The 13889-nt window shown below is 42.1% G+C and overlaps 2 protein-coding genes across 3 annotated transcripts in view; both read left to right on the top strand.

Annotated features, from left to right (window-relative positions):
- The first annotated feature begins 723 nt into the window (after positions 1–723).
- Positions 724–13836, top strand: NUDT19 (nudix hydrolase 19). Of its 2 annotated transcripts, XM_075040103.1 has the most exons (4): positions 724–1433; positions 3591–3798; positions 12227–12275; positions 13447–13836. In XM_075040103.1, exons 1-3 carry the CDS (start codon positions 732–734, stop codon positions 12247–12249), a joined length of 933 nt encoding a protein of 310 aa, XP_074896204.1. In that variant the 5' UTR covers positions 724–731; the 3' UTR covers positions 12250–12275; positions 13447–13836. The 2 variants fall into 2 exon arrangements, with proteins under 2 accessions (XP_074896204.1, XP_074896203.1); XM_075040102.1 differs by lacking the exons at positions 12227–12275; positions 13447–13836 and adding an exon at positions 4893–6249.
- The window catches only part of TDRD12 (tudor domain containing 12), a 38210-nt gene continuing 37604 nt past the window's right edge, over positions 13284–13889 (top strand). Inside the window, exon 1 of the mRNA XM_075040091.1 lies at positions 13284–13608. Within this exon, the coding sequence (XP_074896192.1) occupies positions 13477–13608 (132 nt within the window). The 5' untranslated portion in view covers positions 13284–13476. The remainder of the gene's footprint in view (positions 13609–13889) is intronic.

The raw sequence follows: 13889 nt of genomic DNA, 5'->3' as shown, positions 1-13889 counted from the left end.
ATACTCCTCCCCTTTGAAGTCTACTAGAACAAATTCAAACAACTTGGAGCACGACATGTTTAATTAAAGACCTAAAATGATTTTTGTCATCAGCATGCCTTGATGTGGAATTGAGATAAGGAGATTTCTCTGAGGCCAGCTGGCGGGTCAGCAGCAGTATTATGATGGCAGACCAGAGTCCTTGGTTCCAGACCCTGTGCCGATTCCTGGGGCTGTGACTACAGCCCCTTCAGCAGTAAGGGCTGGGTAAGGCTTCGGGGCCCAAGGCAGCTATTCAACATTTACATGTTGTCATGCCGTAAATACGCGCGGTGCTATGAAACCTCAGGAAGCGCAGACTACTCCAAGCCATAGTTTTTCAAGTAAACTGAAAGCCATCGCCTCGTTTCTCGCAGCCATTGGGCCTGTGCCTGTAAACCCTTTGCATTTCCTTAAGCTTTTGCCCTCCGAGGACACTACTTACCGGCTTAAGGCTGATGGGGACTGAGGCATTACTGTTCGGGACAGGCCTCCGCCCCGCCCCGTCTCTGGGCGGGCCAGCCGTTCCCTCGGCGGAGGTGCGCGCTGACCGCCGCGGCCGAGGCCGGCCGGGCTTTCCCGCCCGCTGCCTACGGTTGCAGTGGCTCCTCCCGGAGCCCAGGCGGCGGTGGTGCCCGGGCGGCCCCGCAGCCCGATCGCGGCCGCGGCCGCCGCCTCCTCGTCGGTCTCCTCCTCCGCCTCCGCCCCTCAAGATGAACTCGCGGCTTCGGCACTGGAGGGAAGCGGCCACGCTGCTGCTGGCGGCGGGAGCGCCGGCGCGGCCGCCGCGCTCCCCGCTCGGCCCCTTTGACTATGAGCTGCTGCTCCTGCAGCGGAGCCCCCGCAGCGGCTTCTGGCCCAGCGCCCACGTCTTCCCGGGCGGCCTGGTGGAGGCGGCGGATTTCTCCGCCGACTGGCTGGGGCTGCTGCCCGCCTCGCCTCAGTGCGGGCTGGGCCTCGTGCGGCCGCCGCCTCCGGGCAGCTGCCGGGCCCCGCTCTTCGCCACCGACCGGGAGCAGCTGGGCTCGCCGCTGCCGGGCGAAGTCGCCTTCCGCATCTGCGCCATCAGGGAAACTTTCGAGGAGGCGGGAATCCTGCTGCTGGTGCCGGGGCGCGGGCCGGCGGCGGGCAGCGGGCCGGCCCCCCCGCTGCCGGCGGAGCGCTTGCCCCCCGCCGCGGAGCTGAGCGAGTGGCGGCGCCGGGTGCAGGAGGACCCGGCCTGCTTCTTGCAGCTGTGCCGGCACCTGGGCTGCGTCCCCAATATCTGGGCGCTGCAGGAGTGGAGCAACTGGCTGACGCCCGTCGGCAGAGCTGGTCGCGGCGCCCGGCGCTACGACGCGGCTTTCTACCTGTGCTGCCTGGAGCGGCGGCCGCCCCTCACCTCGCAGGACGACCGAGAGGTGACGGCCTTCCTGGTAAGAGCGGCCGCCGGGCTGGCGCAGGAGCAGGTGCCCGGGCTTCGCCGCCCTCCTGGCCGTGCCGTGCCGCGCCGCGCCGCGCCGGCCGGGCGAGCACTCCGATGGCAACAAGCACGAGAGACCCTGCTTCTGCCCCACGCAGCCCTCCCTCCCCTTCACCCCCCGGCCTCCGAGAGACGGCCGGGCCAGTTCCCGTACAGATTAAACCGTCGAACGCAGGCCTTAGCGCTCTAGCCGTCCCGATAACGCTCCCTAAGACGTGAGAAAAGGGAAGGGAGTTTTCATCTTCGCGGGCATCCTCTCCCTCGTACATCTCTCCTTCCAATCAGTAACTGCCACTGCCCCTTTTAATCAAACCTGCAGCCGTAACTAACCGCTGGCAGAAGAGGGTGTTTCTGGAATGTCATTTTACATGAAGTTTTATGGAGTAGGACATGCGTCACATCCGATCGTTTTCACCTTGGATTACTGTTATCTTTCAAAGTAATCACTTTTTATACATCCATTCGTGCAGCACTGATGGAGTATGGTCATTGCACCCTTAACATTCAGTATGCTTGGCCAGATCCACGTGGTATGTACAGGGTCTTCCAGGGCTGCAAGAGCTGCTAGTAATTTCTGTCTCTTGTAGAGTTATTTGGAATATTTTAAGTAACATACAAACTTGTTGAAATAGTGTATTATTAAAACCATTTTGGAGGCTATATTGATTTTTATTTTTTTTTTACTTCTTTTTTTAATTGGAGGGGGTAAAAGAGTAAAAAACTTAATGAAGAAACAGGGTCAGATACATTAGGGTCTAAGTTTTTCTAGAATTCTGAGAAGTTTGAAAGCAAGTTAGAAGTACGTGAGAAACCAGACGGTCCTGTAAAAGTTTACCTAACAATTTTGGTATTACTGATATTTCAATATTTATTTTTTTAACAGATCCTGCTACAGAAATTTAAAAATACCCGAGATCTTATCTTCAAAAGAGTTCATGTTTGTTATAATTAACAGCATAAATCTACTGCAGATGTTTATGCACACATTTATATTATCAAATTCACCATGCGAGATGAAATTAGTAATGGCGTAAACATGCAGAACACCACAATGTTTAAGCACAAATAGCAGGGTGTTCATGCTCTGAAAACAATGTGTACAGGAAGCAGATGTTTAGAGGTACTTCTAATTCTTGAAGCATCAGTAGCAACCTCTGTTAACTGAGTTCACGTTGAGTTTAAGGTTTTCTTTTGTTTCCGTAGACTTTTAGTCACGCCCCTAAACCAGACTGTTTTAGCTTCCAACCTTGGCATGCCTACATGTAAAATAAAAACTTGCTGATTTTTATAGGAAAAAGTAATTTTTACACATTGCTTTATGTCCTGGTTTCAGCTGGGACAGAGTTAATTTTCTTCCTAGTAGCTGGTACAGTGTGTTTTGGATTTAGTGTGAGAATAGTGTTGGTAACACACTGATGTTTTAGCTGTTGCTACATAGCACTTAGCTTAAGTTAAGGATTTTTCAGTTTCCCATGGTCTGCCAGCAAGCAGGCGCACAAGAAGCTGGGAGGGAACATAGCCAGGACAGCTGACCCAAACTAGCCAAAGGGATTTTCCATACCGTAGAACGTCATGCTCAGTATATAAACTGGGGGAGTTGGCCAGGAGGGGCAAATTGCTGCTCAGGCATCAGTCAGCAGGTGGTGAGCAACTGCTTTGTGCATCACTTGTCTTTTCTTGAATTTTATTTCTCCTTTTTTTTTTTGTTATATTCCCTTTCATTACAATTATTGTATTTTATCATTGTTATATTTTATTTTAGTTATTAAACTGTTACCTCAGCCCACAAGTTTTACTTCCTTTCTGCTCCCCCCACCAATTCTCCTCCCCGTCCCACTGGGAGGGGGGAGGAGTGAGTGAGCAGCTATGTGGTGTTTAGGTGCCGGCTGGGGTTAAACCATGACACTATTATGGTTTTTTTCAATTTTTAAAAATTTATTTTTGTTCTTATTTTGGTATAGTTTATACATAGTTTTTATTTGTTTAGAAAATTTGGACTGTTTCAAGCTCTTTTTCTGTAAAGACTTCCTTGCTAATGGTTTTTTACAGTTACTGATACTTTCAGTCTGCTGATTAAACTATTATTTCAAGGCTTGTTTTCATCTTACAGTGGTCATCACCTCCAGAAGCCATTGAACGCTTTAAGTCTCAAGAAATATGGTTTCCTCCACCTCAGTTCTATGAACTGTGTAGGCTGTGCAACTTCTCTTCATTCCGTGAGTTACACAAGTTCAGCTCTGATCGAGCTCTGGAGGGATGTGAACGTTGGATGCCTGTGATGTTAACTGCTTCAGATGGCAACATTGAGCTATTGCCAGGTAAGAAAACAGATGAAGGTCCTTTTAAATATATAAAAGCTTGGAAATTGTTACATACTCAAACCACATGACATAAACCAGTCTATAACTGTAAGGCAAACATTCTTTTAAGTCAAGTTACTGCATGCTTTTTCTACTGTTTGGCTTCCTCCTTTGATCCAGTTGATTGGCTACTGTCAGAGACAAGCTACTGAATCAGACAGCATAGTTATTTCTGTACTTACTCATCATCTCATTGTCTCACATGGTTGTCATAAATATATTTATTTATAAGGAGATTCTAGCATTTAAACTTTTTTTTTTAATCTGAAGGATGTATTAGAACTCCTCCTATTTAGTCCTTTTCATTTGGAATTCTCATTTACTTCAGTTATCTATTTGTAAGGGCAAGTGGATCAAGCACAGCTGCAGTATCAGTTTTCACAGTTGTAGTCATAGGGCAGTGATGTAAAAAGATGCGCTAATTAATTTTCCTCCTGCCCTTTCTCCTACTTAAGTCTCTCTCATTTCATAATGAGGTACATTCTTGCCTTCTCCTTAAGAAAAGTTGCATCTACTATTTGTTATGTTCTGCTTCTTTATTTGATTTTCATTATGCTTTCTCCTGTCTTTTTTTGGTCACAACTGACCTCTAGAACTACTGTATTTGTGGTATATTAGCACTCTTGCACAAGAGTAACATGCATTTATATGAATGAAAACACTGTTTTCTTCAACAAAACTGAACAAAGTAACAGTTTCTATTAGTCCTACTGTTACCTATCTTTATACACTTGGAAAAGTATTTGTCGTGTTCTCCGCCTATTATATAAACTCATATCTGACCAGGCTGTGATTATAATCACATATTAGTATTATCAGGAACACTAGAACATTCAAATCAACACCTCAAATGTGCGCTACAGCGTCACTGACAGATACTTCAGAAATTTATGGCTGTGTCTTTGAATCTGAGGCAATTTGCTTTTGTATTGTAAAATACATTCCCACTGAGTTTCATGTCCTGATAAATATTAAAACTGCTAGTGTCACTCAATCAAAAGGCTGAAAAATAAGGTAGGGAATGTATAACTAAAACTTTTTTCTGCCCCCAGGAGATGAGTTATATCCAGAAGATCCAGATTATACAGGAGAAAAGAAAATAATCATGTCAACAGATAAGAAGGTTGAAGATGTTATGAAAGAGGGTAGTGTATTTCACAGGATAGTAATAAAAAACATCAACAATCTTGCTCTCTATGTTAATATTCAAGCAAAATATAAACATATTAATCCATTGATGATAAACTCAGATTGTTCAGATTACAATAGCAGATTATAGTATCTGTTTGAATTAAAGCTACAATATTTTTAGTTACCTACATATTCACTGTGGTTTTGGTCCTTTCTAACTATTGCCAAATAGTCAGGAAAATATTCCTTTGTCCTGCCAAAGCATTTTGAGTCTTTGCAACAGCACAGTTGTGCCAGTTACAATGTTTAGAGGCTACTGAAAATTTAACATAACCATCAACTTAATTATTGATTAATTTAAATGCAATTTGATGGTAATTATACTGAGCCATTACCACCTTATTCTACTTACATACTAATTGCAGAATATGCTGCAACACTAGTCTGTTGGGTCAGACAGGTCCTTTTCTCACTGAAAATTTAAGTATACATAATGTTCAGAACAAGTATGTTTTGAGTTGATCAATTCTTTTACCATGCTTCCCAAAGTTATCCATTAGTCAACTGTAATGTGTGTCTAGGAATGAATGAAATCTCCCATTCCATATCTGCTGACACCTCCCAGTCTATTCTCTCTTTCATTTTTGGGAAAACCAGTGTATGTTTATATATGTATTTATTAGCTAAAATTAACTTAAAAAAATTATTATAAAGTTAGTGTTTATATTCATTATACCTAAATTTTTTCTACTAATGGTAATCTATTAAAAACTTTACAATTTTCAAATGTAGAGATAATTTAGACAAACTAAGTAATCTCTCATATTGCATTCTCCACTTCCTTTTTATTCATGATAATTTTTATCTTCAAGTTGTTAGCAATTTAAAAATAGAAAAATAAATTGTTTGGCTACAAAAAGACACCAACAACTTCAGGGAATAATGTACTACCTGGGAAATACCCACTTCCATATTTCAACATCCCACATTCTGCTTTTCAGCTACTTTACTAAATATATCTGAGATTTAAGAACTTCAGAGGAAGGATTGCTACTTGCTTTTTTTTGTTTGGGATTTTTGGTTGGGTTTGTCTTTTTTGTGCAAAAAGTGGAGTAAATGGTTCAGTGATGTAAATACTTCTTTATCTGGAAGAAGAATGAATGATGACATGAGACTAGCCAGTAAAGTTGTTCAGAAAACTTTGTTTCAGCTTTTGTTCTGTATTTAAATTAAAATCTTCTGCAGTATTTTTATTAAATTGAAATTAAATTAATTCAATTGAATTGGTTTGTCGCTTTCATTTGGATTGGAAAAAAGTGTGTCTTTCTCGTCTCTGAACATGCTCAGACTATACTTGGTTTTGCAGACCTTGTTGAAATTTGTATACCTCTGCTAAACATGGATCATGTGAAGCAGTATATTATGTATACTGTATATTATGCAGTATAGTATCGCCTTCAGAATATTCTAACTCTTCTGAACATGAAGACAACATGAAAATTAAAATGGAGAGTAGAGGAAGCAAAGGAAGTACCCGTATTGCTGTCTTACATGATTTTTAGCTTTTTGAGATTAACACTGGCCACTGTAGTACTAGGAAGACAAGAGGGAAAGGCATGCCTATGATCATATTTGTGGTGTCTATAGAAACAAATATCTTGGCTTCAAAATGATTCAGTTATTTATTCATAATGGGCAAAATAAGTCATCTGAGTAATCGCTAGGCTGTTTTACAAGTTACGATGAAAAGATACACAAATCTAACAAGATGCAGCATTGATAAAAGCTCTTGTGATGGTTGGGCTCTCTTTCACCTTCTGTGTCTTTCACCTTCCTTATTTTGAGCTGGTAGACAATAATGCAGCAAGTTAAGGTTATTCGGTCAGCCCAGGAAAGGGGGACAGAGAAACACTTGCAAAACTAGTTGTGTAGCAACAATAGTAAACTGTTCTGTTCTGCAGACAGAGGCTTAAAAAAAATACGCTGTGATAATTGGCAACAGAATCATAGAACTGTTTGGGTTGGAAGGGACCTTTTAAAGATCACCTAACCCAACACCTCTGACATGGGCAGGGACATCTTTTGCTAGATCACATTGCTCAAAGCCTCATCCAACCTGACCTTGAACACTTCTGGTGATAGGACATCCACAACTTCTCTGGGCAACCTGTTCCAGCGTCTCACCACCCTCACTGTAAAAAATTTCTTCCATATACCCAATCTAAATCTACTCTTTTTCAGTTTAAAACCATACTCCTTGTGCAGCCACTACAGGTCCTGGTAAAAAGTCTCTATCTTTCTTATAAGCCCCCTTTAAGTATTGAAGGGCAACATAAGGTCTCCCCAAAATCTTTTCTTCAGGCCAAACATCCCCAACTCTCTCAGCCTCTCTTCACAGTAGAGGTGCTCCAGCCCTCTGTCCATTTTCATGGCCCTCCTCTGGACCCACTCAATCAGGTCCATGTCTTTGTTGTATTGGGGACTCAAGAGCTGGACAGTACTTCAGGTGGGGTCTCACAAGAGCAGAGAAGAGGGGGAAAATCACTTCCCATGTATGCAGCCCAGGATACGACAGGCTTCCTGGGCTGCAAGTGGACATTGCCAGCTTATGTACAATTTTTCATCCACCAGTACACCCAAGTCCTTCTCTGCAGGGTTGCTCTCAACCGCTTCATTCCCCAGTCTGTACTGATACTGGTGATTACCCCAGGCCAGGCACAGGAGCTTGCACTTGACCTTGTTTAACTTCACAAGTTTCACATGGGCCCATTTCTCACACCCATCAATGTCCTTCCAGACAGCACCCCTTCCCTCTAGCATACCAACTGTACTACTCAGCTTGGTGTCATCTGCAAACTTGCTGAGGGTACATTCAATCCTACTATCTATGTCATTATTGAAGATAGTAAACAGTATTGATCCCAGTACCTGCCCTTGAGGGCCACCACTCATTACTAGTTTCCCTTTGGACATTGAGCCATTAACTGTAAGTCTCTGGATGTGGCCATCCAGCTAATTCTTTACGCATCTAATAGCCCATCCATCAAATCCACCTCTCTCCAGTTTAGAGGCAAGAATGTTGTAAGGGACCTTGTCAAAGGCCTTAGAGAACTCTAGGTTGCTCTTCCTTTGTCCACTGATGAAGTCATTCCATTGCAGAAGGCCACTAGGATTAGTCAGGCACTATTTGCCCTTGGTGAAGGTACATGGGCTGTCTCCAATCACCTCCCTGCCTTCCATATGCTTCAACATAGCTTCCAGGAGAATCTGTTACATGCTCTTACCAGGCACAGAGGTGAGGCTGACCGGTCTGTAGTTACCAGGGTCCTCCTTTTTAAAAATGGGTGTGATATTCCCTTTTCTCCAGTCACTGGGGACTTCGCCTGATTGCCACAACTTTTGAAATATGATGGAGAGTGGCTTAGCAACTGCACCTGCCAGTTCCCTCAGGGCCCTGGGATGCATCTTGTCAGGTCCCATAGACTTCCTATGTTCAGGTTCATCAGATGGTCTTGAACTTGGTCTTCTCCTACAACAGCATTCCCCCACTCCCTACCTTGAGGTTCAGGGACTTGAGAGATGTGGGAAAAGTGACTGCCAGTGAAAACCGAGGCAAAAAACCTGTTGAGTACCTCAGCCTTCTCCATGTGGGTTGTCATTAGATCTCCCATCTTATTTATCAGGGGGGTGGGAGTGTATACATTTTCTCAAGTCCTTCTTTTCCAATCAACATACCTGTAGGAGTCTTTATCCTTCTTCATATCCCTTGCCAAATTCAGCTCCAGCTGTGCCTTAGCTCTCCTGATCCCATTCCCATATACCCAGGCAGCATCCCTACATTCTTCCCCATGGATATATATTCCTGCTTCCAGTGCCCATGCATTTCTTTCTCACACTTCAGATTGACCAGAAGGGCCTTACTCAGCTATGCTGGTCTCCTGCCCTCCTTACCTGATTTCTTACTCAGGGGAATCAAGAGCTTTTGTACTTTAAGAAAAACATCCTTAAAGAGCTGCTAGCTCTCTTCTGGTCCTTTATCACTGAGGGCAGTTTCCCAGGGGCTCTCTCCTTAAAAGAGCTGAAAGTTCACTCTCCTAAAATTCAGGGTCTTCACTTTACTCTTCTTCTGACCCATATTCCTTGAGATCATAAATTCAAATATACAAAACAATATATATTTTAAAAAAAAAAAAACCAGAAAATAGAGAAATTATGTAATCTGCAACTGCTTTGATTTTGCAATATAGTCTTTTATAGTTGCTGGGGAGCTTCCTTGATTATTTTTTATTGTTCTGTACCTTATGGTTGTTCTACCAGTTTACTTTTGTGGTAGAAAGCAGCTATTGGGAGAGAGTATTTTTAGGAAAAAAATAAATCATTCAGCAACCTAGATACAGGTTAGATTCTTACAGAACTTTTTACTGCATGTTAGATTCATACAGAACATTTTACATGCATAATCTGCATGTTGCTGTACATTATACCTTTAATTCTAATATAAATTTTGCTGTGTGTCAAAAACAGCTATTTCAATACTAAATCCGTATCTTAAGTGAACAGTCTGCCTCTCCCATCTTTGACTGTCTCCTATAACTTTTTTCCACCCACAAAAGGAAAATGGTCCAGCAGGGGGAGCTTGAAGGACAAAAGACAAAAGTAACAAAAAAAGTAAGAAAAATATACTATTTTATCTAGAAAGTGATGACAGTCATTAAATGGAAGCAGAAGTGGTTTAGAATTTACATACAGCAAACATCCTTTAATAGTATGTTAAAAATATTGATGATTAAAGCTGTAGTTTCAAAATATTGAGCCACTCTTAAGTATGGGCTTCTGCTCAAAGAGGTGGGCTTTATTCCCTGCTGCATGTTTCATCCCCTTCTCTTGGGCTGCCACCTTGTCTATGCAGCCTTGTGCAAAACTAAACCAGGCCTGAAATACTTTTTTTTTTTAAAGCCTGAATGGAAATGGTACTATGCAACAGAGTGAATTTAAAAAAAGAAAAAAAAAAAGAAGTAGCTGCTTTATCACAGAGCTTGAGATGCTAGAGCAAAGTAACATTTTCTTTAAGGCCTAAATGCTATGGGACACTTACAACAGCTGTTTTCTGTTGCGCTTATGTATATACTTAAGTAGCATAGCTGAACACCAATAGAGAAGCGCCAGGTCCTTTCTCCCCACCTGCCTACTTTTACAAACATTTCAAGAATACGCTCTACTTCAGCTTTGGCCGCTACCGCCTCACAGTGCGGGATGCAACCCTGCCTGGAGAACACACCACCGCTGACACGAACAACTCCAGCCCACTGCCTTCCAGCGGCTCCACCGCGTTCTTGGCGGGCCCCCTCCCTCCTCAGCCTGAGGCACCACCAGTGCTGCACGGCGAGTCTTGCCCCCCCGAGGCGGAGCAGGCACAGCAGAAAGACAAGACTCTCACTTAAGGCTCATTTCCCACAATAATACACTTAAAGAGTCGAGAACGCGCCACTACAGGGCTTTCAAAGCGCTCCGAGAACGCACTTCCTTGCCGCCGCCAACCACCCAGCATCACCTCAGCACCATAGGGCGCCTGCGCAGCAAACGCAAGGCGGTGCCCTGAGGGCGCGCACCGCCTAATTGTAGTCTGCGGCCTGCGTACGCATGCGCACGGCGTGTGATTTTGGAGGCGGGAGGGCCGGCTGCCTCTGGAAGCTTCTCAAGAGAGCAGTGGGGACCGTGTATGGGTTTGTGCGTGGGCGTCTATGGACGTTGTGGTGTTGGTGACTAAGGTTAGCGGGTTTGTTTTTACGCGGGACAGAGTGAAACTAAAGTAGAACGGGGGGGGGACCTGTAAAATAAAAACCCATAGTTTCTTAATAGTCCTTACTTTTTTTTATTGTAGTCTTCTTTCCTTGTACTGTGCCTATTAAACGTGACGGTTTTAGTAGGATTAAGACTGACTAGAGGGAGAGAGCCTGGGATAGCGAGTTGGTTGTTTTTTCTGGGATTGTTTGTGTCAGACTTGTGTTGTTGGAGAGGTGTTTAGTGATCTCTTGCATCTTTACAAATTAAGTATCCTTAGTGTTGGGTGTGGGATTTGAGCAAGCACTTGTGCTCTCATTTAGTTCTCAATGACAAAGTGGGTATGGTGTTATTGGGAACATATTGGGGATCTAGCCTTTTATGTGGGTGTGCCTTATCCTTGTTGCTTTGGTAAGTCGTTTATTAGTTTTGTATGACTTAAACTGAGAGATTAGGAGAGGTTATTTATGCCTCTCACGTGTTATTCCTGAAACCAAAGTGTGTATTTTTTAAGTGTCTAAGGCAGCACTATGTATCTTGTGTTGTAGTATATTGTAGTGCAGTGTTAAGAGACTTCTGTGTAACTTGTATCATATGCTTATATCATGATATTAAGTAAAGCTTCTAAAATAACTTCAGCTGTTTAATTGTAATGTCAAACTGGGAATCATTAGTACCATCTATTAGCAAAGCATGTTGCTAGTTATGACCACAGTGTAGCTGTATTGTTTCTTATTTTGTGCTGACTTGTTCAACACTACCTTTGGAAGTGGAAGGCCAATGTCTTGACTTTCCTTTCCCAAAACATTTTATTAGGCACCCGTTTCCACTGTGAATTTTCTTAAGTGGTAAGCTAGACGCTTCAGTGATGATATTGTGATGTGCTGGTTTGTGCCAAAATGAAATGCAAATTACTTCAGTCCATATTATTCCATTGTAATGCTTAGGTATGATATGTACCGTTGCAGATGAATGTAACATGAAATACTGGTAAAAATCCCTGTTATGCTAAAATTGTTTGCTAAGGTTGGGACTCTTCTTTTGTGTTAGATTTAGGGTTTTTTAATGATGTAAACACTTCCCTCTGTTGTTTCTGTTGGTTTAGTCTTGCAGATAGACTGTAGCAGCCCTTTTCTTCAATCAGCCTATTTTTGTTGGTCTTTGAATGTAAGATAAGCAGCTATATACTGTAAGTAGGTTGAGGATAACAGATACGTTTTGGGGTACTAAAAATTGATGTGGTTGTGTGTAAATAAGTGTGGATGGCAAATGTGAATTAGACTTTAATATAGTGCCTCATTAGGAAGGCTGGCTTGAACCCTTTGATAAGTGTAAATCAGTTGCCTAGACTAATACTCCTGAGACAAGTAGTAAAAAATCTATAGGCTTGCATTAGATGTACACTCTTTAGACATGCTTCAAATAAATGACACCTCTGAAAACAGTTAATCAAATGTTTGCTGTTCTTTTACAGTAGCGTTGAGACACTTAAGCTGAGAAGAATGGAAGTCTTGCTATTGGAGGTATGCTGGTGTTTTTTAAAGTTTAAAGGATTGCTATTTATTTCAATGCTACTCTGGAAGTCAGATTTACAAATAAGATGATGACTCTATTTCCATTCAGAAACAATTTTTTACATGTGTAGGTTCATATATGGATTATATATGTTTTGTCATTTCTTTTAGGCGTTTGTGTTGGTTTTGTTTCAAAAGAGGTTAGTAGGGATGCAGTTAAAATAAAAAATGGAAGATGTGCAACATAAATAGAGTGTAGTATAGTACTAGATTCTACTGAATTCCATAAGAGATCATGGGAAAATTGTCTTCCCAGAATATGGCCAGGACAGCTGACCCCAGCTGACCAAAGGGATTTTCCATACCATATGACGTCATGCTCGGCAATAAAAGCTGCAGGGAAGGAGGAGGAAAAGGGAACGTCTGCGTTTATTGAATTTGTCTTCCCGAGTCAGCATTATGCATGATGAAGACCTGTTTTCGTGGAGATGGCTGAACATCTGCCTGCCAATGGGAAACAATGAATGCATTCCTTATTTTGCTTGCATGTGCAGCTTTTGCTTTACCTATTCAGCTGTTTTTATGTCAACCCATGAGTTTTCTCACTTGTACCCTTCCAATTCTCTCAGTCATCCCTCTGCAGGGGAGTGAGAAAGCAGTGGTGTGGTGTTTAGCTGCCTACTAGGATTAACCCACAACAACTGGGGACCCAGATGAGCTGAAAGACTGGGATATAAAGGTTTACAAAGGCTGAGCAGAAAGATACAACCCTGTTTTAAAGAAACTGACTCTTATAGACTCTCCAAGCATGAAGAAAAACCCATTGGTGGGGTTTGTTGTGCGTTTGGGTTTTTTTATATATACTTCTTGAAGATAATATGGAAGTAAATAAAGCTTTACGCCTTTGCACTTTACCCACTGTTTGGTTTAACCAACTTTTTAGTGCTAAAGAAACTTACAAGCTGAGAAGTCATTTAATGAACTAATATTCTGAAATCGAATGATTTTTTTGCTTGTTAACATTCTGTATGCTAAGTATGAGTTACCATAATGTTTAAGGTGCCTCGCTAAAGATTTTAAGTTTTATTGTTATATCTGCTGCTCAGATGTTTTTAAAAACATCCTAACATTTTAGCAGGAGCTAATAGTATTCATTACTGTTATCTACCCCTTGCCTCAGATTGAAGATCCAGGTTGCTTTTGGGTTACTATGAAAGGATGTGGGCCTTACATAGTCGATGAAATCGAATATAAAAACCTGAATGCTGAAATGAATCAGTTCTATGACAAATCTTTTAAAGATGTGGATGAAGTAAAACCACTAACAGTAGAAGAAGGCCAGGTAAAATCATTGCTATATTGTGTAGATAGAAATAATCTGTTATTTGCATTTGTTCGGGGGTGAAGTACCCAAGATATGCATTAATCTTTTTTTTTTTTTTTTTAATATTGCTATGTATAACAGTAGATAATGGCATCTATATGGGTTATATCTTCTTACTTGTGAACTTAATAACTACATAAGCTGCAATCCTTGCATTTTAAAAAGAAAATTGAGGGCTGTATAATAAATACTATATTCTTGCCTCTAAAAAAACTTTGACTGTAATTTGCTCCATTTAC

The sequence above is a fragment of the Buteo buteo genome, chromosome 11 (assembly GCF_964188355.1).
Source record: "Buteo buteo chromosome 11, bButBut1.hap1.1, whole genome shotgun sequence".
NCBI lineage: Eukaryota > Metazoa > Chordata > Aves > Accipitriformes > Accipitridae > Buteo > Buteo buteo.
Note: the sequence above shows the minus strand (reverse complement) of the source record. Positions and strands in the feature narration are given on the sequence as shown.

Bases quoted from the DNA above. Each gene is read 5' to 3' on its own strand.
- NUDT19 (XM_075040102.1), top strand. From the start codon at position 732: ATGAACTCGCGGCTTCGGCACTGGAGGGAAGCGGCCACGCTGCTGCTG. The intron at 1,434-3,590 runs GTAAGAGCGGCC...TTCATCTTACAG, and splicing joins GAGAGGTGACGGCCTTCCTG to TGGTCATCACCTCCAGAAGC. The intron at 3,799-4,892 runs GTAAGAAAACAG...TTCTGCCCCCAG, and splicing joins CAACATTGAGCTATTGCCAG to GAGATGAGTTATATCCAGAA.